The sequence below is a fragment of the Elephantulus edwardii genome, unplaced genomic scaffold, assembly GCF_000299155.1.
Source record: "Elephantulus edwardii isolate Elephantulus edwardi_28Jun2011 unplaced genomic scaffold, EleEdw1.0 scaffold00137, whole genome shotgun sequence".
Lineage (NCBI taxonomy): Eukaryota > Metazoa > Chordata > Mammalia > Macroscelidea > Macroscelididae > Elephantulus > Elephantulus edwardii.
This window is the reverse complement of record NW_006399887.1, coordinates 1,648,603-1,667,420: the sequence shown is the minus strand read 5'-3', so window position 1 is coordinate 1,667,420 and position 18,818 is coordinate 1,648,603. Positions and strand designations below refer to the sequence as shown.

The window sequence follows — 18,818 nt, the reverse complement described above, 5'->3', positions numbered from 1 at the left end:
TCAGGACAGGACAACCTTCAGAGCTCTTCTACTTAGGGTCCCTGAGTCCCAGGTGACTTGACGGCACATAAAAAACAGCAGAACACTTTAAAATTAATGTCTCATAATAACTAAACCATGAAAAGAATTATTATTTCAATGCTGAAAATTCAGCTATGGAAAAACTGATATATATGATGTGCTGCCAACCCAGAGACTGAATTTTTAATCCCCCAACTGCTCTGTGAGAAAACAGTGGGCAGTCTCCTCCCCTGTGATTTACAGAATCATAACGCTCGCTGTAGGGTCAGCCATGCGTCAGGTCCCACTCTTAAGGCAGCAACTACTTTAAGCAGCATTTGCTACATTAACAACACAGCAAAGGGCAGAAACACTGGTGAGATATTTTTAGGTGACGAGGACAAAAGGGTTTAGGTAAATTGTTAGTGGTCACCTCGCACTTCTGACTTTCTGGTGCAGGACACGGAGCCCACCGTAGCCCCTCTTCAGCCCTAGACTCAGAGGAGCAGCTTCTTAACACCGTGTATGCAAAACTGATGTCCTACTGCTACTGTGCTTCTGCAAGAATCATACACTAAGTTCATCTTTAATACTGAGAGATGGAAATATGCACTTGAAGAAAAAAGCACATAAAAAAGATAAAAAGCCCATGAAAGTTACAGGAATTACTTAAATGTTAAATTTTATTTAAAAAATATGAAAATACATTTTTTTTAAAAAAAGGGCAAGTATTATGTATAAACCCTGATAAAATTAACTTAAATTGTTTGGAAAGACAAATCTGAGGCACAGTGTTAAAGCGCCTGACCACTAACCAAAAGGTCAGCTGTGGAGGCTGCCACACCCTCTTAGGGACAAAGATGACGTAGTCTGTTTCCACAGAGCAGCAGCCTCAGAAATACGAAGGAGCAGTTTCACTATGTCCTGTAGGGTTGCTGGGACTCAACTGGCCAGCAGTGAATGTTGGGGTTTTAGGGTAAATTGCTTTAGCACACAGTGATGTCAGCTGTCACTGAGTCCATTTCTGCTCACGACAACCCCCTATGTCTACTCATACAGAGCAGAATTACTCTGTTGTTTTTCTGGCTGTAATCTTAATGGAAAGAGATCACCAGGATTTTACTTTTGTGGTACCACTGGGTGAGTTCGAATCATTAACTTTTTTAGATTAGTTGTTATATGCTGTCGAGTCAACTATGATTCATAGAGACCCTATGAACAATGGCTCTGAGTCCTGCCCTACCCTAAGCCAATCTAACCATCTCAAACACTCCTGACTCCATTGCCACAGTGACTATGTCAATCCATCTCATCCAGGGTCTTCCTCTCCTGTGCTGACCGTCTATCCTTCCAAGCTTGATGGCTCTCTCCAAGGACTGGTCCCTCCTGGTGACATATCCAAACCATGTGAGATGGAGTTCTAATCAAGTGCAAACCCACTGTACTATCAGTGCCCAAAAATACATATTTAATAATCATGCGTTGGCTACATCATATGAAGCCCACTGATGTTCAAATATAATCTTTATGGTTAAAAAAGGTTCACTTGTCAATAGCTAAATAGAGGTAAAACCTTGTTCCTTTACAATTAACAATTAGAAATACAAACATGTTATGAATTGTGGACTTAGGACCAACTCATAGTTGACCCTCCAGTCGGTTTTCAGAGGCTGCCCATCTTCCTCCCGTGGAGGAGCCAGCAGATGTGAACTGCCTGCATAATCGTAAGTACACATAAGTTACATGATATGTAATATTTGCTAAGAGTTTTTTCCACACAAATCACTGGAGATGAAATCCTGAAAGACACCCCAACCCTTTAAATTGAAAATAAACCCCAACAATAACAAACAAATTTCAGGGTAAAGATACTTAACTTTGATCATCTAGATGGATTTTTTTTTCTTTTTTAAAATTATACCAGTAGTCATTACAGGTGGGAAAAATTAGAAAATACAAGAAAAAGAAAAAGAAATAAAAATGGTCTGTCATCCTGCTATCCGTGGCTATAGTGTTGACATTCAATGTTTTTATAAACATACATAAGTTTTAATAACAAAAATAAGATCTTTCACAAATTGTACCATAATTTCTTTTTACTTAACAATCTATATTAATATATGCAGCATTATGATGGATGGTGAAGAGACTGAGATTGTTAACAGCTCTAGTTTGCTTGGCTCCACAATCAACACTCTTGGTACCAGCAGTCAGGAAAGCTGGGCAAAGACTAGAGATAATAGAAAGAGATTTGATGCCTTTGAGCTGTGGTGCTGGAGAAAAGCGTTGAATATACCATGGACTGCCAAGAAAACAAATAGGTCTGTCTTGGAGAGAGTGAAACCAAGCTGCTTCTTGGAGGCTAGGATTCTGAGGCTTCATCTGACATATTTTGGGCATGTTGCAAGGAGGGACCAGTCTTTGGAGAGGGATGTCACGCTTGGAAGAGTGGAGGGACCGAGAAAGAGAGGGAGATCATGGATGAGATGGTTTGATGCAGTGACTCAGGCAATGAGGGTAGGTATGTCAGAGACAATAAAGTTGGCACAGGACAGAGCAGGTTTCAGGGCTGTTGTACATAGGGTCGCTGTGAGTTGCAAGTGGCTTGATGGCACATAACAACAACAACAACATATTAATTGTTCTTGCTGTTAGGTGCCATTGAGTCATAGACAACTCACAGTGACCCTATGAACAAAAGACCTGAACACCTGTATAACTTTCATCCTAGGACTCCAGGTTCCTAGGGTTTCCGGAGGCAAGCTATTTCGGAAGTGGATGCCACTCCTGCTTTCAAGCTTGTTTTAATCGGGAAGCTCCACCAAACACTGTCCACCATGGGTGACCATTATCACATTTGACACATCAGTGTCACAGTGTTTAGCATCACAGCAACCATGAGTTACCTCTGTACAGCAAATGGACAGACCAGTGTTATGCCACTTAGAAGAACGACTTATAACCTACTCTTAATATATATATATAGGTATACTCACAGCCTTTAATTCCATGTTACCACCCATATGAAATTCAATAGTTTTGCCCATAATGAACACTCCTTCATTTCCACGCACAGTAGCACGTCCATCAACTTTTATATTTAAATCACTAGTAGCATTGCTGGTAATCTGAAATGGGGAAAAAAAGGTGACAGAAGAGTTTTTAAATTAATATGAGAATTATCATCAGAGATAAATGAGAGTTTCAACTATGAGCTATGGGAAGCAAGAGTTTGTTGTTTATATTTTATAGATGTGCAAATTGAGACAGAGAGATGGCTTGAACATGAACAATATAAGCTAGCTAATCACAAGATCTAGAACTAATGTTTCCATGGTTCTGGAATATATTCTTTCACACCACTTTTAAACAATAAAACTTCCCTTCTGAATGTACAACTTCAGAGACTACACTCTCAGAAATCATTTCTATAGTTCATTACTAATGTACAATTTTGGACAAGTGTCCTCCAACATTAGCATTCTAAGAGAATACAAAGAAAACATACCCTTTCAGTAGATGCTTTCTGAACATTCAAACTTTTCACTCCACTTGGCAGATGAAATTCATGAGTTTCATAGTCTGTGCTGAATAAAACATTTTGAGTCCTTGGATCGAAAAACTGCATGCCAATGTCGCTAGTAATGGAAGTTTTGTTCTTTTCTACACTGAGCGTTGTTGTCCCTTGCTGAAAAACAATCTTCAGAAAAATACTTTATCATTAAATTGCTTATGTGTTTAAAGACTACTACTACTTCATTCAAACTTTATGGAGAATATTATAAAAGAACTCTGTAACAACAGAACAATGTTCAGAAACACAGTCAGGAGCCACTGTACAATGTTCAGTGGGTAACGTTTGCTAACATGTATGTCTGTGGTCCCAGCCTCAATAAAGACTATTATATTAAAAGTTTGAGGTACAAACAATGGATCATAGTAACAAACACATGCTACTTTTTGATGAATCTCAAAAATTATCATTACTATGTTATTAGTATGTTAAACACATTTTAGTATAGCTAAAGTATTTCTCTAATCTTTTGATCAAAAGAAAAGTACACTGCATAATATAAACTAGGACAAACATTTGACTAACTGATGTCAGATAAGACATATATCCAACTTTTTTACATACATACTTGACTTTAAGATAGACATAAGAACAAGGTTGTTTGTATTTCAGGTGTTGGTTGTACATAATGTAATGTTCAGAAAACATCTAAATCACAAACACACATCATGACTATTCTTTAAAAATTCTCTCTTTTCCACTCTCTAGGGAAAAGACTTCTTTGAAATGAAGGTTTACATGTTTATTTGCTTAGAATACTCTGCAAAAGTACATGAGTTACAGGACACATGGCCCAAGACCTAGTATGACTTATGTTCTACGTAAGAACACTGCTCTGAGTTTCTAATGGTTCTGGCAGCCACTTGAGAGTGGACTACTCATTAGCCTTTATTCTGTCAGGCTACCAGAAAGCACAGGGTACTCTATGTGCTATATTCCACTTGCTCTTATTATTGTTGGGTACCAATGACTTGGAACTGACTCATAGCTGACTTTCAAGCAGGTTTTCAGAGTCAATAAATCACATGAGAGAATCTTTCTCCCATGGATAGTAGATTTGAACCATATCCCGTTGGATTGACAGCACAATTCCTTACCACTAAGTTAAGGGCAACTTCTTAGTATGAAGACGAATCTCTGGTCATAAAATCCGCAGGAAGCCCGTGCTTCTAACCTAAAGGCAATGTTTGGCTGGAATTCACAAAATGCACTGCCGGAGAAAGACAGGCAGTTTACCCCTGTGCTATTTACAGCCTCTGAAAACCCACTGGAGGATCAGCTATGAGGTGGTTCTGACTCAAAGGCAACAAACTGAGTTGAGCGTGAGGACAGAGGTTCTGGATGGTGCAATGATCAACACATTTAGCTGCTGACTGGAAGGACTGAGGTTCAAGTCCACCCACAGGGAGGCACCTCAGAAAAATTGGTATGGAAATCAACTTCCCAAAAAAATCAGTCACCTAAATCCTCCTGGCACACAATTCTACTGTGACAACATGGGATGGCCATGAGGAGGCATCAGCTCGATGCAACTTGTTTTTACAGTGAAAGTGATACAAAAATTATATTTGTCAAAGAAAATGCCATCAATGAACAAAATCTAGACCAGTAGGAAAATATCTAACTTCAATATTTTTATTAAACATACGTATATATTATATATTACTAAGAATTTATATATTATTAAATATATTTACACATTTTCCCTAACAGAGAACATTAATTTCTAAACACTAACTTATCTTTCTGATAATAATTTTGCAAGGAACTTTTCTCTAATACCACTCTTCCATTCACACTCTGTTTTAATTCATGTGATGACTTACAGGTTGGTTGTTGCCAGTAATGACCAAATTCTCATTTCGCCTTCCTCCTACTGTGCTCTTATAAAGAGGATGTATGATGCCCATGTCAGAGACTTGCTTAAATCGCAGCAGACCACTTTCATGGAACTCCAGGCTGTCACAGCCATTAGGTCCAATTCGAATCACAGCCCAGATGACAAGTGTGATCTAAGAAGAGAAACAAGCATTGTTTTACAAGAAGAGTATAAGCATCACCACAGCCAAAGGGGAGAAAGACTGGATCTCGTCCTGTGAGATTTACAGCCTCCAATACTCCACTGGGGTGTCAGCTATGACCTGGTTCTGACTTGATGCAAAGAATTTGAGGATTAGGTTTTCTAAATGGTTTCTAAATGTTACACCACCTCCATGGATATATCAATTAGTTTTCTATTTATGAAGAAAAGAAATTTTATTTTTACCAAAGCATTATATGCAAGCAGCTAAAAGTCCAAATGTGGTAAAAGGTCTATGATTTTTTTGTAGGAAAAGAGAAGTCCATTATTTTTTTCTACCCCTTTCACAATTCACCAACTGTAACTTTTCTATCTGGCATTTTGTCCACATGGAGGTGGAATTAAAGGTACACAGTTTAAAAAAGACACTTAATGTTGCTATTTTTCCATTCACAAACTCTAGGTCGTATTTACTAATTTACTAGTTGGCAGATAATAAATTTAGCTCATTTATACCTCTTCTCGCTTCCAACTCGAATCTCAAGTCTTGACCAACTCCTCATTTCCAGTTTTCAGTGTCATGACCACATAATCACTGCTCACTAACAGGCGAGATAAGTACTCTGATTACAGCTTCTTTCTTGTACATTTTTATTTCAGAGAGTTTAAAATTTGTCTTTTTTTTCCTTTTGGCTTAGTTTCTTTAAAAGTCTGACTTTCAATCCTTTCAAAACCCTCCAATATCTTAGTTCTGTCTTTCTTCCCCAGGAAATGTTCTGAGCCCCTAGCTTCCCGCTCCAATCTGCACTGGTTACTGTGTGGGCCTGCCACACAGCTGGGATCGCAGACATCTTCACCTGCACACACCTTTCCCCTCTCTCGCTTCCTGGACCCTTGGACATTCCACTTTTTAGGTTTAGTGTCTTTCTACTTGTGAATGTGCATGATTGAAACTATCCTTTTAATCCTTCATGCCAGAGTCTGCCTTGGTGTACAGTTCTTGATGTGAAATCAATGCCTTTAGTTTTGATGAACTTTTATTTTTGGAAAAGTTCTCTTTATCTTCTAGTCTTTCTTCTCTATTATTGGCTGCCTGAGGTCAGTGACCTCTGAGGGCTTTTCTCTCTGGTGCTTGAGTTTCCCAGAGAAAGCCTAACTGTCTCTTGCCTGGGGGACATGGGCCTGATGCCTGCGTGCACAAGATAGGCAGTCTCCCTCTCAGTTTGCAGGCTTCCTGCTTTCAGTATGAAAACTCACCTCTCCTCTCTGCGCAGTAAACTGAGGCAGCAACCTCTCCACTCAGTGCATTCACAGAATGAACTTCAAGTTTTGCATGGCGTTTGGAGGTACAATTGTCTAACTAAGGGAAAGGGGACCTGAGAATCTCCCTGCTCCTTAAAAAGGGTGTTCAAATTAGCTTCTCTTCACCCATTCCAGTCAGTGTCTCACCTCCATTTTCTATGGTAATGGCACTTTGATTTCCTGAGACATTTCAGAATTGTGTGAGGCCCTTAGCCCAACATGTGGCTAAATTTTCTTCTATCTGATAACTTATTTGTGATTCCTTGTACATTTTATCTGCATATATTATGGCTCAATTTAAATTCTTATTCTCTTTTCAAGGACAGCTCTGTTTCTTGACCTTATTGCTTTGGGATGACCTTTTTTAAGGAAAAAGAAAGGGATACTATTCTGTCATCTTCAAACAAGAAGTCTCAAATAAAGTAAATTTAAGACACAAAAAAATTTCAAGACATGTAATCCTAGAATTGTTATTCATGGTTGTTATTATTATGTGCTGTCAAGTCGAAATCAACTCATAGCTGACTCTCCAGCAGGCATGGGGCGAGAAATCACCCATCCTCCAACGTAAGAGCTGGGGGATTTGAACACATGTCTTTGGGATGAAGCACAACTTCATAAAGTTCAACTTCTTGAATAATCTTCAGTATATAGACTTGAATAGGTATGAAGCAAGGATACAGTCCTTATGAACACTTTCCTTGATTTTGAACCATGCAGTATTCCCTTGTTCTGTCCATACAAAAGCTTCTTCATCTACGTACAGGTTTTGCATGGATACAAGATACAATTAAGGGTTCTGAGATTGCCATTCTTCTCAATGTTAGCCGTAACTGTTGTGTTCCACACAGTCAAATCCCTCTGCATATTCGAGAAACACAAGAAGACATCCTTCTGGTACTTTATACTCTCAGCCACGAGCCATCTAACATCCACAATTATATCCCTAGTGCCACGGCCTCTTCTAAATTTGATTTGTACTTCTAGCAGTTCACTATGTACTAGTTATTTTTGGATAATCTTCAGCAAGATTTTGCTTGCATGTGTTATTAATGACATTGTATGGTAATTTCTACATTTTGCTGGATAACCTTTTTTTTGGTAATTTTTACTTAGTATTTGTCAAGCTAATTACTATAAAATTAGCAGTCTTTAATTTTTAATTGACTAATTTTTCACAAACAGTAATCTGTATTCTAGAAAATCTGCATACCATTTTAAGATCAGTCTTAGATATAACAATCAATATTCTTAATAAAAATCATGACTCACCTGCTAATTTAGGATTTAACTCTTACAATCTGAGCTGAAAAACGATTTTCTTTAAAAACTTACAAAAGTTTCCAGAAATTTTCTGGAAAAGGCAACATGCCAGGTCCTCAACAACTTAGTGTGAACTGGATCCTATCATTCTTTGATACTGAGAACTGAGGCCTTAAAAATATAACCATTTACTGTCTGGCTTCAAAATCTAGCTGAGGAGACCAAGACTGAGTGCAGGAAAAGGTCAATAAAATCAGAAAACATTCTATCTTTTAGGAAAGAGGAAGGAAATAAAATTATTTTTGCAAAAATCTCTTCTATTAAATTGACTCTATTCTTATTAAAAGTTATATCCTTTAAACTGGAGAAACCATGACCCTTTTCTTCCAAGGAAATTCATACATGAAAACATTAACATCACAGATTAGTTTTATATAATCATTAAAAGTCAATAAAAGGTACAGCATACATATAGGAAATAGAAAGTAAGACAGTAGTCAAAGAAATCATAGGAGCAAAATACATGATTTTGCTGTAAAAAAGATTAAAAAAAACCACTCAAGGTAATTTGACAAGCAATATTCCCCATCATATACTCACAATTAAGTTGATGACAGCCAGGATAAAGAGAAGGACAATCACACAGATGGCTAAATTGCCCTTTCTCCCTCTCAGTCCTGTTTTATGGAGACGATCTTCATCAATGGGAATATAACCAGCTTTAAAGTTACTGTTGTGTTCTTTGTTCACATTCCTCCTCTCAACAGCCTTCTCCCGCATAGACTTCTTTACAGGACCATTGGAACTTTGCTAAAGACAAAACGCCACACAATGGAACTATATCACAGTCTTTCTTTATGATGTATTTATGTATCAAACAGAAATCTGTTACTAAAGAAAGTGTGACAATCTCATTGCCCAGAGTCAGAACCCACTCACTGCTGACCTTCCACTGGGGTTCTGAGGCTGTAAATCACATGGGGAGACTGCTCCTCTTGCTGCCATGGAGCCACTGGCAGATTGGAACCACCAGAAAGGCATGGTTGGCAGTGCAACTCGCTATACCACTAGAGCTCCCTATGAACTGCAAGTTCATAACCAAAGAAAACGGAATTGGTTAGTTATTGTTAAAAATGACATGCGTGTCATGTAGACTTCCTGCCATACTAAGTTGGCTATAAATAAGAGCTGTGCTTGAAGGGAGCTGAATAGGCAAGCTTTCAGTGTGACGATTGGTAACATAATTAATAAAACACAGAAAAACATCCTTATGGTATTCTCTGCTTTCAGCTAAGATCCATCTGTGTTTTACTGGCTGTGCCAAGGCATTTGACTGTAGAGCACTACGTATTCTGGCTAACACTGAGAGGAATGAGAATCCCAGGACACTTAACTGTGTTCATGCAAAACCTATACCTAGATCAAGAAGCTATTGTCTAAAACAACTATGAGATATCATCTCACCCAGGTCAGAATAGCAAAATTTAACAGAACAGCAAGCAACAAATGCTGGCGAAGTTGTGGAGAAACTGGAACCCTTATTCACTGTTGGAGGGAGTGTAAAATGGTGCAACTACTATGGAAGGTGGTATAGTGCTTTCTCAAAAAGTTGCAAATACCATTTGACCCAGAAATTCCACTACTGGGAATATACCCCAAAGATATCATAACTGCCACCCAAGTAGATATATGCACATATTTATTGCGGCTTTGTTCACAACAGCAGGGAGTTGGAAACAACCTAAGTGTCCATCAACAAACAAATGGACAGAGAAGCTGTGGTGTATTCACACAATGGAATACTATGCTGCATTGAAAAACAAGGAACTCAAGCAATATTATTCAAAATGGGTGACCCTGGAGGGCATTATGCTGAGTGAGGTATCTCAGTCACAAAAGAACAAATACTGCATGGTGCCACTGTTGTAAAGCAGGACTTACATCGGGGTTGGGGGGAGACTGAGAAAGATGGGTTCAATAATGTATACTGCATGGAAACAGATGAGGGAGAAAACTGTTTAAAAGGGATATGTGATTAGGTATCTTTGTCATGACAGGGGTTCAGAGCGAAGGCTGCAAGTGGAGTGGACCTGGGCGAGAGTTTGTAAAACAATATAAGAATTTTTCTTTTACTTTTCCAAGAGGGTAGTGTACTAGGGAGGAGGGTTGGGAAGGGGAGAAAAATGCAACAATGAATGAATGGAACCCCAAAGTCTCTGTAAATTTTCATTGAAATATTTTTTTTTAAAAAGCTGTTGTCTGAACAGAACAAGAGAACATGGTATGGTTTAAAATAAGGAAAGGTGTGTGTCAGGATTGTATTCTTTCTCCATATATATTCAATCTATATGTTGTTGTTGATGGCCTTCGAGTCGAGCACGACTCATAGCGACCCTATGAACAAAAGGCTCGAAGCCCCTCTACCACTATTGACATTTATCAAAGTTCATAGAGTTTCTGGAGGCATGTTATTTAGGAAGTGGATGTAATAAGCTGGACTATACAAAGAAGAACGTAGCATCAGGACTAGAGGAATGAATACTCATTAACAACATTGCTTATGTAGATGACACATCTTGCATGCTGAAACTGAAGATGTGAAACCCTCGCTGCAGAACATGAAAGATTACAGTCTTCAATATGGATTACATCACAACATCTTACATAGGCAACAACATCATGATGGAAAAGACTGAAGTTATCAGTGATTTCATTTTACTCAGTTCCGCAATCAACATCCATGGTAACAGCTGTCAAGAAATCAAAAGACTTGTTGCATTGGGAAAATCTGTTGTCAAGGACCTCTCCAAAGTCCTAAAGAGCAAGGATATTAGTTTAAAGACTAAGGTGTGACTGGCATAAATCATAATCTTTCAATTTCTTCCGATGTATGTGAAAGTTGTAAGGATGACAGAAGAACTAATGTCTTTGAATTATGGTGTTGGAGAAGAGTACTGAATATCTCATGGACTGCCAAAAGAACACACAAGTCCATCTTAGAAGTGCAACCAGGGTGTTCTGTAGACATAACAGTGAAACTCCATCTTACATATACTTTGGGTATGCTGTCTGGAGGGTTCAGTCCTTGCAAAAGGACAGTGTGTTGGCAAAGGCAGAAGGTCAGAGAAACAGGAAGACTCCCAACAACACAAACTGACACAGTGACTGTAACAACAGGCTTGACTATATCAGAAATCATGAGGATGATGCAGGATAGGGGCAAGGCTCAGCTGTGTTGTTCAGAGGCTCCCTATACCTACAACACAACATTGTACTACACACTTTGCTTCTCAGTTCTTAATAAACATACTGCATAAAACATTTCTGGGCAGAGTTTTGGTGGTTCAATTCCACCAATGTCTCTTTGGTACAATTACAACCTCCCCAAAACCCACTGAAAGTGTGCTATGAGTCAGTAGCTCTGATTAGACACAATAAATTTGAGCTTTGATGCCTCTACCTATGCACAGATGCATGTTTAAGTATATATTTACATACACATAAATTGTTCATTGCTGTTGGGTTGGAACTGACTCACAGCTGACCATCCAGGGAATTTTCAGAGGTTCTATCTTTCTCCCACAGAAGGATTCGGATTGTCAAAGCACCACCTTTGAAGAACAGTGCAACTCCTTACCCATCAGGCCACCAGAGCTCCCTTGTGCACAGACATGCATAGACACGGGTGCTGGGCTACTTCAGGGAATGTGCTGGTTCAGTCAGTAGGAAATTGTGCTGCTAACCCAAAGCTGGTGTCTCCTTGATGGGCTGAATTTGCCAGTGGCGCTGTGGGAAAAAAGTGGGTGATCTACTCTGGTGTGACTATGGCATCTGAAAACCTGCTCGAGAGTAAGCTATGAGTTGGTTCCAACTTGATGGTACATGACAACAAAAAACAGCAAGCAGGTTGATTTATAAGAAAAACTGCTGTGACAACCTTATGAGTAACAGTGAAACACTCTCTGATATCGTGCTGGAAGATAAACGTATCAAGTCGGAAAGCACTTGAAATAGCACTTGGGAAGAGTTTACTCAATGTAGCATCTTCCTCAGTAACGGGAATAGGTAAAGCATTCAGGACCTTCATTTGCTGATGCGACATCACTCAAAAGGAGAATAATCAGCTTCACTCATCCATTAATAACCATAACATAGAATTCACAAAGTATGGATCTAGGAAATTAGGAAGTAACACAAACAAACAGAATACATAAAGAACAACATCCTAGGAATTGCTCAGCCGAAATGGCCAGGTATTGGCCATTGTGAATCAGTCAGTCATACGGAATACTAAGTTACGAGTGAAAAAGCAAAAGAAGAGTGGTGTCAAATTCATAATCAAAAAGAACAACTTTTCAAGATCTACCCTGAGTACAATGCTGGGTTGGCTTTTTGTTTGTTTTTGATGTTGTGTTTTTTGTTTTGTTTTGTTTTTGTTTTTTTACAGGATACTATCTTCATGTGCTCTGGCGGCCAAGTGGCAAGAAGCTGTGCTGCAATCCCAAAGGCACCCAGTTCGAGGCCACCAGCTGATCCAAAGAAGGATAGCCAATCTCCTCCCGTGTGATTAATTGCCTTTGAAAACCCCCCAGAGGGTCAGCTATAGGTTGGTTCCTACTCCATGGTACACAACAACAACAACTATCTACATACCTTCAAGGAAGATCAGTTAATATGAATATAACTCAAACTTAAGTGTTAACCACTGATACCAAAGAGGAAGGTTTTTGTCAACTTTTCTGGGGTGAGAGGTATTAAAATGCACTTAGATGCATTGATGACTACTGTTGATCAGAATGCAAAGATGTGAAACACAGATGGCTAAGTGATTGGAAAACAAGAACGTGGTGATAGAAAAACAACGTTGGAAAGCAAATGAGAGAATTTTTTAAGACCAAAGACCTATTCATTGCAAACATTTTTAAAATATAGCATTAAAGGTGATCATACACATAGACCTTGATGGATGAATACACAAAAATCAAATCAACTACATCTGGGGAAAGGGATATGGAGCTCAATGTCATCAGTTGGATCAAGGCCAGGGACCAACTGTAGAGAAGACAATCAATTATGCAAATATAAAAATATGCGAGCTCAAGCTGAAGAAAATGAAAACAAGTTCATGAAAGCAAAAGTGTTACCCTGAAACTATCTCACCATGGGCTGCCAGGAGAACAAACAGGTCTGTCTTGGAGAGGGTGAAACCAAGCTTCTCCTTGAAGGCAAGGATTTTGAAGCTCAGTGTCACATACTTTGGGCACATGGCCAGGAGAGACCAGTCCTTGGAGAATGACATCATGCTCGAAAGGGTGGAAGAACAACACAGGAGAGGAAGACCCCAGAGGAGATGGATTGGCCTGATAGCTGAGGCAGTGTGTCAGAGAAAGCGAGACTGGCTCAGAATAGGGTAGGGTTCAGAGCTGTTATACATAGGGTCACTACGAGTTGAAGGTGGTTCAATGGCACATAACAATAACAATATCAAAATCCCACTTGAATTTAGAGACCATCTTAAGAATAGATTTGGCAGACTGAACAATGATGACTGATGACCAGTCTAGCTTTGGGATGATGTACAGGACACCACAAGTTAAAAAAGCAAAAATATCATTTAAAAAAAAAAAGACTACCGTGTTTGTCAGATGACAGTAATCTTTGTTTGTGAACACAGAGTAGTTAAAGCAAATAAATGCAAGAAATAATGAAGTTAAAGAGCCAAATAGAAGATTTCAAAGGGCAGCTCTTGAGACAACATTATTAAAAGGAAATGTGCAAAGACCAAGAATTAGAAAAACATAAGGGAAGAACACACTCAGAATTTCTCAAGCTGAAAGAACCAAAGAAAAAACAAAAACAACCAAAATCCAGCCTTGAGTTGCAATACTGAAAGATTCTATGGGAAAAGTGGAATAATTAATCATCAACAACCTGCATGCAGATGACACAACCTTGCTTGCTAAAACTGCAGAGGACCTGAAGAGGATGTGGTGAGAAAGGAACTCTTCTACATAGTTGTTGGGATTGTACAATGGTACAACCACTCTGGAAGGTAGTTTAGTGCTTCCTTAAAAAGCTGAACAGAGAAATTCCAATGATTCAGCTATTCCATTGTTTGGAAAATACACCCTGAGAAAATGAGAACTGAGGCCTAAACATAAATTTGTATACCAATGTTCACAGCAGCAATATTCACCACTGCAAGAACATGGAAACAGCCCAAATGTCCAACCACAAACTAATGGATTGAGAAGTTGTGGTACACTGTATACATACAAAGGAATGCTATGCAGCATGCAGGATTTTGTAAATTACTACCTAACATGGGAGATACTGGAGAGCATTAACTAACTCAGTCCCTAAAGGACAAATACTGTACAAAACCATTATTTTAGAATGAGTACAAGGATCCAAGAAGGGGGTGGAAATAGAGGGGTGAGGATGGGGGGCTAGGTTGTTAATCATAGGGTTGCAGAATTCTATGGGTGGGTGGGGTGAAGGAAATGGGAAGGATATTTTGTGAAAAACAATGTATTTAAACTGTAAATAAATCAGATTTTTTTAAAAAAACAAAAAGAAGGTCAACGACTGCAGCCTTCAATATAGATTGAAGCTCAAAATCAAGAAAACAAAGATTCTCACTACTGGGCCAACTGGCAACATCATGATAGATCATGAAGAGACTCAATCTGTTAAGAGTTTTAAGAGACTCAGACTGTTAACACCTTTAGTTTGCTTGGCTTCACAATCAACACTCTTGGTACCAGCAGCCAGGAAATCAAAAGATGAGTTGCATTGGTAGTCTGCTGTCAGGAACCTCTACAAAGTACTGAAAAACACTTATGTCAGTCTGGAGACTAAGGTGCAGTCCATGCTCTTCACAATTACATGTAATCCATAAAAGATTACAGTCTCAGAAACTCACAGGTCAGTTCTACTCTATCCTAGCAGGCTGCTACAAGGGAGAAGTAGGAAGTGTCTCCATGACAATGGCGATTTTTGTTATTGTTGTTGCCATTGTTTTTGTTATGGGCAAAATACTGAATGATACAGGAAAACACCAAAAGAAAGGGGAAGAAATACATAATTATTGTACAAAAAAGAACTGGCTGGCATGCAAGTATTATAATACCTAATACACGATAAAGAATTGACGGCAAGAGAAGTCCAAGTTGCATGGAAGGCACTGGCAAAAACAAAGCTTCAAGAATTGACTAAATACCAGGTAAGATACTTCAAAAAGCAGATAAAACATTGAGAGCACTCATTCATCTATGCCAAGAACAACATCTACCCATTTCAATGAAAGCTGACAGCCGAATGACAAAACTAGTAAGCCTTATCATTAAATCATATATAAGATTTTGCTGAAGATAATTAAAAATTGGTTGTGATAGCACAGTCATATGGAACAAACTTTTAAGATGGATTAAAGAGGATATGGAATGAACGTTGTTAATGTCTGAGGGATCTTGGCTGAAAGCACAGTACCAGAAAGACAGTTATCTGTATTTTATTGACTGTGCAAAGGCATTTGACCTTGTGGATCATAACAGATAATGGCTAATGTTGTGAAGAATGAGAATTTCACAACATTCATGGTACTCATGAAGAACCTGTACAAAGACCAAGAAGTAGTTGTCTAAACAGAACAAGGGACCGTTGCATGGTTAAAATCAGGCAAGATGTGAGTCAGGCTTGTAGCCTTTCACTACATTTACTCAATCTGTATGTTGTTGTTACGTGCTCTTGAGTCAGATAGGACTGATAGTGATCATACGCACTATAGTTCTAAGCCCTGTTCTATCCTGAGCCCATCTCACTGTCTCTGACACACCTACTTTCCTTAACCTACTTATTTTGTTAATCCATTTTATCCGCATCCAGAGTCTTCCTCTCTTGTGCTCCCTTGACTCTTTCAAGTATAATATTCTTCTCCAGGGACTGGTCCCTCCTGGCTACATGCCCAAAGTATGTGAGATGAAGTCTCAAAATCTTTGGCTCCAAGGAGCAGCTTGGTTTTACCCTCTCCAGGACAGACCTGTTAGTTCTCTTGCCAGTTCATGATAAGTAATCACAATCTGTCAGCTAATGCATTATACTTGCTCAAACTCAAATTCAAATTCACTGCCGGTAAACTGGAATTGACTCATAGCTGACCTGAGTTTTTTTTGAGGTTGTAACTCACCTGGGAGAAGACTACTCATCTTTCTCTTGCCCATCAATCTATCCTGGTGGATTTAAACCATCTGAGAGACAAATTATTTGAGAAGCTGCATTCTAAAGAATGTTGCGTCAGGATTGGAGCATTATGCAGATGACACAAACTGGCTTGCTGAAAGTTAGGAGGACTTGAAATACTTGCTGCAGAAGATCAAAGACTACAGCCTTCAATACGAATTACAGCTCAACACCAAGAAAAAAAAAATTCTCACCACTGAATTGATAAGCAACATCCTGACAGATGGAGAAGAGATTGAAACTGTCAATGATTTCACCTTACTTAGATCCATAATCAAAATCTTAGTTACTACCAGTTAGAAGATCAAGAGATGTATTGCTCTGGCCAACTCTGCTATGAGGCATCGCTCCAAATTAATGGGTAGCAATGATGTAACTTTGAAAACTAAGGTGCACTAGATTCAGGTCTTTTCAATCACTTGTTGAGCGTCTGAGATGCAAACCTCTGCGTTAGCAGCACAACTCTCTGTGGACTATGCCACCAGAGGGGAAAACTCTCAACCAGATGGACTGGCTTGCAATAATGTACTCAAACACGGCAAGCTTGAGAAGACACGGAGCAGGAGCGGGCAGCGTTGTTCTGTTGCACTCGGGGACACTATGAGTTGGGACCAAGTGCAGGACACCTAACATTGTAACAAATCTTGTAACACTCAAGAGGAAGTGGGATCTGGGATGACTGGGTTTCAGGAATGGCAGAGACAAGAGGAGGCAACAGCTGCCCCTTTTCTTGGCCAGTGTCAGGGAGCCTCCTGGCCAAGGGAGCTGGGTTATTTTTACACGTTCATCTGCGCTGGCCGCAGAGCCCAGTGCGTCCTGGCGCAGGCTTTGGGCTGGCACTGCCACCACCCTCCTACCAAGACGACAAGCCCTCCTCCCCCGCCCAGGCGACGACCTAGTCCGGCCGAGGGTCTCAGTTCGTCCTGCGCCCCCTCCCTCCCTCCCTCGCCTGGGTCCCTAGCGGGAACCCTGCCAGGGATCCACTGGGCTCGGACAGCATCTCAGGCTGCACCTCCCGTCCCGCCCGGGCCGCCAGGCCCCAGCCTGTCCTCGCGGCCCCACCGGCCGGCCGTGCGGCGCCCGCACCCGCAGGACCCTCGGCCGCGCGGCTTCCTCGCGTCCTGAGTCACGCGGCGCCCACAGACCTGCTCAGTGGTCGCCGCCGCTGCAGCTGCAGCCGCCATCTTTCCGCGCCCGCAGCGCCGCGCCCTCCCGTGGAGCCCTGACTGCGCATGCGCCCCGGCGTCGGGGGTGGGGGTGCGGATGATGAGGAGGGGAGTCCCCGCCGCTCAGCACCGGGTCCCCTCCCCCGCCCCGCGGGAACGAGGCCGGCTGTCAGTGCAGGCTCAGTCACCTCCTCTGGGCACACTGAGTGCGTGTTCTCCAGTCTGACAGCTGTTGGCCAACACGGACGCAGTTCTTCCAAAAAGGCGTCCCTGAAACGCAGGAGACTCCTTCCCTTTCTTTCTCAATTCCCATCACGGGAGGCTGGTGCAGCCCCAGTGGTGGTGCGCTCCTTGTCACAGCTAGGATCTCCCTGGCTAAAGTGGGAATGGCGTTAATGAGAATCTCTGTGAATGGGGACCCTCATAACAACGTGGATGGAAGATGAAGTTTTGTTATTATGTGCTGTCCAGTCGACTCTGCGATTCATAGCCACCCTGTGAATAACAGATCCTCATCATCTCCAACACACTTGAGCATATTGTTACAGTCACTATGTCAACCCATCTTGTGCGTCTTCCTCTCTCACATTGACCCTGCACCTTTCCAAGATGACGTCCTTCTCCAAGGAATAGCTTCTCCTAAAAACATGCACAAAGTACATGAGACAAGCTTCACCATCCTTGCCTCCAAGGAGCAATCTAGTTTTCCTTTCCCCAAGTTTGTTCTCTTCGACGTCTATTGGATATTCAGTACTCCTCTCCAAGACTACAGCCCAAAAATAATCTTCTGTCATCTTTAGTCATTATCCAACTTTCAGGTGCATAGCAAGTAAATGAGAAAACCACAGCTTTGATGAGATGTATTTTGAAAGAGTGGTCAAGGAGATGAATGGGGCCTTGATCTTAAAAGTACTATAAAATTTGATTGCATTTTCTGTGTTATTGGGGATGAGATTTCCATTTGATTTTCGAGATGGTAATGATGATGAGTGACCTAGTGGTAAAAAGCTTCCCCAGCATCAGGATGGATGGTAAAGAGATTGAGATTGTTCAAAGCTTTAGTTTGCTTGGCTCCACAGTCAACAATCTTGTGATGGGATGTATTGCGATGGGAAAGTCTGCTGTTAGGGACCTCTCTAAAGTACTGAAGTGCTCTCTGGAGACTAAGGTGCATCTGATACAGGCCATGGTCTTTGCAATCACTTGTTATGCATCAGAGAGTTGGACAATGACTAAGGAGGATAGAAGGAGA

The 18,818-nt window shown here is 40.5% G+C and overlaps 1 protein-coding gene across 1 annotated transcript in view; it reads right to left on the bottom strand.

Moving 5' to 3' along the window:
- The window catches only part of SGCB (sarcoglycan, beta (43kDa dystrophin-associated glycoprotein)), a 20,535-nt gene extending 2,951 nt beyond the window's left edge, over window positions 1-17,584 (bottom strand). The window contains exons 1-5 of the mRNA XM_006894151.1: window positions 17,546-17,584; window positions 8,760-8,969; window positions 5,401-5,586; window positions 3,509-3,700; window positions 2,997-3,128 (exon numbers count right to left, since the gene is read on the bottom strand). Coding sequence (XP_006894213.1) covers window positions 2,997-3,128; window positions 3,509-3,700; window positions 5,401-5,586; window positions 8,760-8,969; window positions 17,546-17,584 — 759 coding nt within the window. The remainder of the gene's footprint in view (window positions 1-2,996; window positions 3,129-3,508; window positions 3,701-5,400; window positions 5,587-8,759; window positions 8,970-17,545) is intronic.
- Between the last annotated feature and the right edge of the window lie 1,234 nt (window positions 17,585-18,818).